The sequence below is a fragment of the Pinus tabuliformis genome, chromosome 5_1 (assembly GCF_031772625.1).
Source record: "Pinus tabuliformis cultivar Carrire ecotype Pingquan chromosome 5_1, CPIR1, whole genome shotgun sequence".
Classification (NCBI taxonomy): domain Eukaryota; kingdom Viridiplantae; phylum Streptophyta; class Pinopsida; order Pinales; family Pinaceae; genus Pinus; species Pinus tabuliformis.
In genome coordinates, this window is record NC_142305.1 from 54,493,588 (window position 1) to 54,498,315 (window position 4,728).

The 4,728-nt window shown below is 44.4% G+C and overlaps 1 protein-coding gene across 1 annotated transcript; it reads right to left on the bottom strand.

Annotated features, from left to right (window-relative positions):
- Positions 1 to 3,479: 3,479 nt before the first annotated feature.
- LOC149163420 (uncharacterized) lies at positions 3,480 to 4,214 on the bottom strand. The gene has a single exon (XM_089429120.1). It carries the CDS (start codon positions 4,212 to 4,214, stop codon positions 3,480 to 3,482), a length of 735 nt encoding a protein of 244 aa, XP_089285246.1.
- Positions 4,215 to 4,728: the final 514 nt, after the last annotated feature.

Below are 4,728 nucleotides of genomic sequence, written 5' to 3' on the forward strand. Positions count from 1 at the left end.
GATTCGTTTTTTCCATAGTAGCGAATTTTTGCCATTCCCAGGAATTTTGTATAAATGGTTTCAGAAGAATTCGATCCCTCTGCAACACAGCCTCCAGGCCTGAGTTCCTCTTGGAGATTGCGCTGGATTGAATGATGAGATTGGTTGCTTTTGTAAATATTTGAGGTTCAGCAACTGACTGATTGGGTGCGAAGGTTCTATGATTAATTGCCACAGGAGTTTGCCTCCCAGTGCCAGATTTGCGTGTTGAGGGTCGCGGATCTGAAGTCCGCCTTCAGCTATTGGGCGTTTCACAGTCTCCCATTTGATGAGATGGAAGCAATCTTTGTTACCTTTCCCTCCGCTCCAGAGAAAGTTTCGAATGATGCTGGATATTTGGTCAGTGATTTGTTTTGGAGCCAACAGCAGCGAGGCTTGATATGTGGGCAGGGCAGAGAGCACGGATCGGATGAGGGTGAGTTTGCCTCCGGTGGTGAGCCAGACTCCGCCCCACGCTGTTATCTTATTTTTGAATTTAGATATCACTTCATCCCACAGTTGATTTCGATTGGAGCCCCTCGTCAACAGTAAGCTGAGATATTTGATTTTTTCCCACAAAGCATATCCTTTGAACCCCAGAATGTTGGCAATTCTATCTGTAGCATGCTGATCGATATTCCAACTGTATATTGCACTTTTCCTTTCACTGACTAATGCACCGGTGATGTTACAGTACTGTTGAAGAATGGTTTTGAAAGCGCTTGCAATTCTCATGGATGCGCCCCCCAACAGAATTGAATCATCTGCGAATAGCGCATGATTCACCGGGGCTATGCCTTGAACTATCCTTATCCCTGGAATGGTGCCAACTTGTTTCTCTTGGGTTAGCTTGCGACTTAGAACGTCTGCCATCAAGATGTATAGGAAGGGCGAAAGGGGGCAGCCCTGCCTCAATCCCCTGGTTGCTTGAAAAAATTCCGTTGGTCTGCCGTTCACCATTGGGGCGATCCAAACGTTTTCTGTACAAGCCTTGATGAGGCTTATGAAATCCTGTTTAAAGCCAAAAGATGCTAGAACCCTGAACAAAAAGGAGCGATTAACACGATCAAAGGCATTGCACATATCCAATTTAATGATCATACCTTGTTCTTTCCGGGTTAGGCTGGAATGGAGAGCTTCTTGAATCTGGATGACATTATCCAGAATTTGTCTGCCTTTTACGAATCCTCCTTGTGCCTGAGAGATGAGCTTTGGGAGGAGAGGCTTGATTCTGTTGGCCAGCAGCTTGGCCACAATCTTGTAAGATAAGTTGCAGAGAGAAATCAGCCTATATCTGTCAAAGGTCCTTGGGTTTGTTTCCTTGGGAATTAAGGCTAGGAAGGTAGAGTTTATTCCTCCTCCTACTTTTGCCTTCCTCGGGATTCCTCTTACCATTCTGAATAGGTCGTGTTTGATGATTTCCCAACAGATTCTGTAGAAGTGGGCTGAGAACCCATCGGGTCCTGGAGCTTTATCCGGTTCCATGGACCAGACTACATTGGTTATCTCCTCATCCGTGACTGGGCTCATCAGAGAGGCGTTGTCCTCCTCATTGATTAGGTTTGGGATGGTTGAGAGGAACTCCTCTGCGTCCTCCTCATTTCCATTTCTTTCCGCACTTAAAAGATTCTGAAAATGAGTGACAGCTGCTTCTTTGATTTGTGTAAATCCATTATACACCTGTCCGGTTGTGCTTGTTATCTCTGCTATGTGATTACGGGAGACTCGTGCCCTGCACTGTCTATGGAAGTATTTGGTGTTCCTGTCTCCAGATTTGAGCCACAAACTTCTGGACTTTAAACGCCAGTATTCTTCTTCTGTTCTGAAACAGCAATATGCTTTCCTTTGGGCAGTTTTTTCTATGTCTAAATCTGTGGGGGAGGGATCTTTCTCCTCCATTTCGAATTGGACTCTTTCCAGCTGAAGAACTGCTTCTTTCCTTTGGCTAGTTGGGGTTTGCAAATATTTTTTAATCCAATCTTTCAGAGCTTTTTTGGTGTTTTTTATTTTTTGTTCCCACACATAACTTGGGGATCCATGAACAGCTATCCTCCAGGCCGTTTGAATAGTTTCATAGAATCCGTCTTTGCCTGCCCAGAGAGGGCTGAAGCGAAAAGGAAGAGGGTCGAGATCTTCTTCTTTTTTGATACAGAGTAAGACTGGCTTGTGATCCGATGTAAGCTTGGGGAGGATCTTAGAGAAAACCATTCTATTGTCCAGCATTAATGTACTGCTGATGAGAAACCTGTCCAGCCTAGCTGAGATTTGATTTTCTCCTGATCTGTTGTTGGACCAGGTGTATTTGCCTTTTATAGGTTTGAAGTCAACTAAGTCCCACTGTAAAATCAGATTGCCCATAGTGTTGACAAAGGGGTCTCTAGAATATATCCCTCCTCTTTTTTCTTTGGGGTCTAGTATGATATTCAGATCTCCTCCAATGACTATGTTTGAAGGGTTGATCTGCTCTATATAGGCCATTAGTGTCCTCCAACACTCTCTCTTTTCTTCATAGTGGATAGGAACATACAGATTAAAAAGAGCCAAGGAGAGATTTCTTACCGTGTGTCACAGATCTGTGTGAATCCAATGTTGGGTCTCTGTGGATCGTTCCAAGGTGAATGAGCTTTTTGACCAAAACGTGCCTATTCCACCAGCCGATCCCCTTGCACTAACAGCCTTTCCTGAATCAAATTTCCATTTCAACATACTGGTGTTTAGAAGGGTTTCCCCTTCTACTTTGGTCTCTTGGAGCATAAGGATGTCCGCGGACTCCATCTTCAATAAGTCTTTGATGGCCTCTGCCTTGTTGGGATTACCCAGACCCCTACAGTTCCAAGAGATCAACTGCATCATTTACCGCTTAAAGGGGTAGGCCCTCCTCCTTTGGAGGCCCTAGGCCTGATATTCCTCCCTAGTGTCATTTCGATGGTAGCTTGACTGCCGAGGGTTTTTTGTCTTTCTGACTCCTCTTCTCTAGTTTCCTTGTTTGATCTTCGTCGAGCCCTTTTTGTTGTCCTTTCAAATGTTTCATCATCTGATGATCCCATATTCTCTATGGTTTTCTTCTTTTTTTTTATTATATCTGCGTATGAAGGGGAAGAAAGATTGCTTGGGTTGGGGGTTGGGTCATTACCTGGCTCCATGGTTTCAATATTCTCCTGTTGTGGTGGTTCTTCTTCCCCTGCTTCCGGAGGATCTAAAGGAGGCGTGAGGATTTCAAAGGGGTTTTTATCCCCCTCATTGCCTTTTGTTTCACTGCTTCCGGCGTTTTGGGGTTTGAAACGTTGGCAAAATGAACTAAGAACTGTGGTTAATCCGGATCATGAATCAAAATTATCTACTTTGTTCTCTGTCCCTTTAGCCTTATTTTTGTTACTCTGTCTACTGAATGTTGTCTTCTTTGCCTGTTTCCATTGATCTTATTTATCCTTCTCTGTTGTCTCCTCGTTTCTTTTTTTGCATTATCTTGCAAAGTGCCCGTACTCATGACAGAATCGACACTTGAAAGGCAGTTGTTCGTAATCAAGCTCTTGTATGTGTGTCCAGTTTTCCACCGATAGCTGAATCGCTTCGGGTAATCCTGTTTCCAGATCGACCTCCACGCAGATCCGGGCACAAGAGTATTGATCCTTCATTGGGGCCTGGTCTATGTATTTTCCAAGTGCGTTTCCTATGGATTGAAGTGAGCTTTGATTCCAGCAGTGCAGGGGAAGATGCGGGAGGCGCACCCAAACAGGAACCGCCTTGGGCACGTCTTGCGCTGGATCAAAATCAGTAGACCATTTATTCAAGTAGAGTCCTTGAGGCCCCATGAAGTATGGCCCGTTTCTGAAAATCAGGCCTCTGTCCTCTGTACTGTCGAACAAGAAAACGAAGAACCCTTTGCCTACAAAATAGATCTTGATTCCTTCATTTACCAGGGGGAGCCAATTCCTTTTAACCCATTCTTCGACTGCTCTCGGGGATGGCCACAACCCGGTGAACTGGCCGATCAAACCTTTTTCTGCTAGATTCAGCGTAGATCTACAGATTTCCTCCTCTAGTAAGGCCACCTTGGGTATACTGTCCAGTTTTTTGACGAATTTTTGCTGCGGGCCTGTGACTTGACGTTTTCCTGTTGCAGATACAAGAGCCTTGAAGGCTTCGATCTCCGGTGGAAAGGGGGGAGGGGCTGCAGGGCCGCCTCCAGGCTCCATGAGGGAGAGCGCAAGCGAGGTCGCTTAGACGGCGCGGCTAGGGTTGCAGTGCGGCAGCTCAGAGCGCGATTAGGGCTTGTAGTTTTACTTGCGTGTGAAGAATACAATACTTTGAAGCTTTCAACTTTAATGATTTACTTTTATGTTTGGGCACTTCCAATGGAGGATTTAAATGTTGCAATACATAAACTATGTCTAAATACCATGGTGATGAAGTGAACATGTATGATACCTATATCAGTGAATCTTATGCTTCTTCTTCAGAGAGGGAAGCAATCATATTTATATCTAATGCATGCAAATTAGATTCGGCCATGAGATTTGCCAAACCTTATCCCTTTATGAGATTTGTCAGATTTGTCTCCAAATCATATTCTAACATTGTTGCGATCCATTTTCCCCACCTACCCTCTGGATATGTCTGCATAATAAATTCTTTTACTACTATTGTTGGAACATAAGCTAGGATGTGGGAATGTAGAATGTATACCTGGAAATATTTAAGCATTTTCAC

Excerpts from the sequence above, each read along its gene's own strand:
- LOC149163420 (XM_089429120.1), bottom strand. The coding sequence starts at position 4,214 with ATGGAGCCTGGAGGCGGCCCTGCAGCCCCTCCCCCCTTTCCACCGGAG.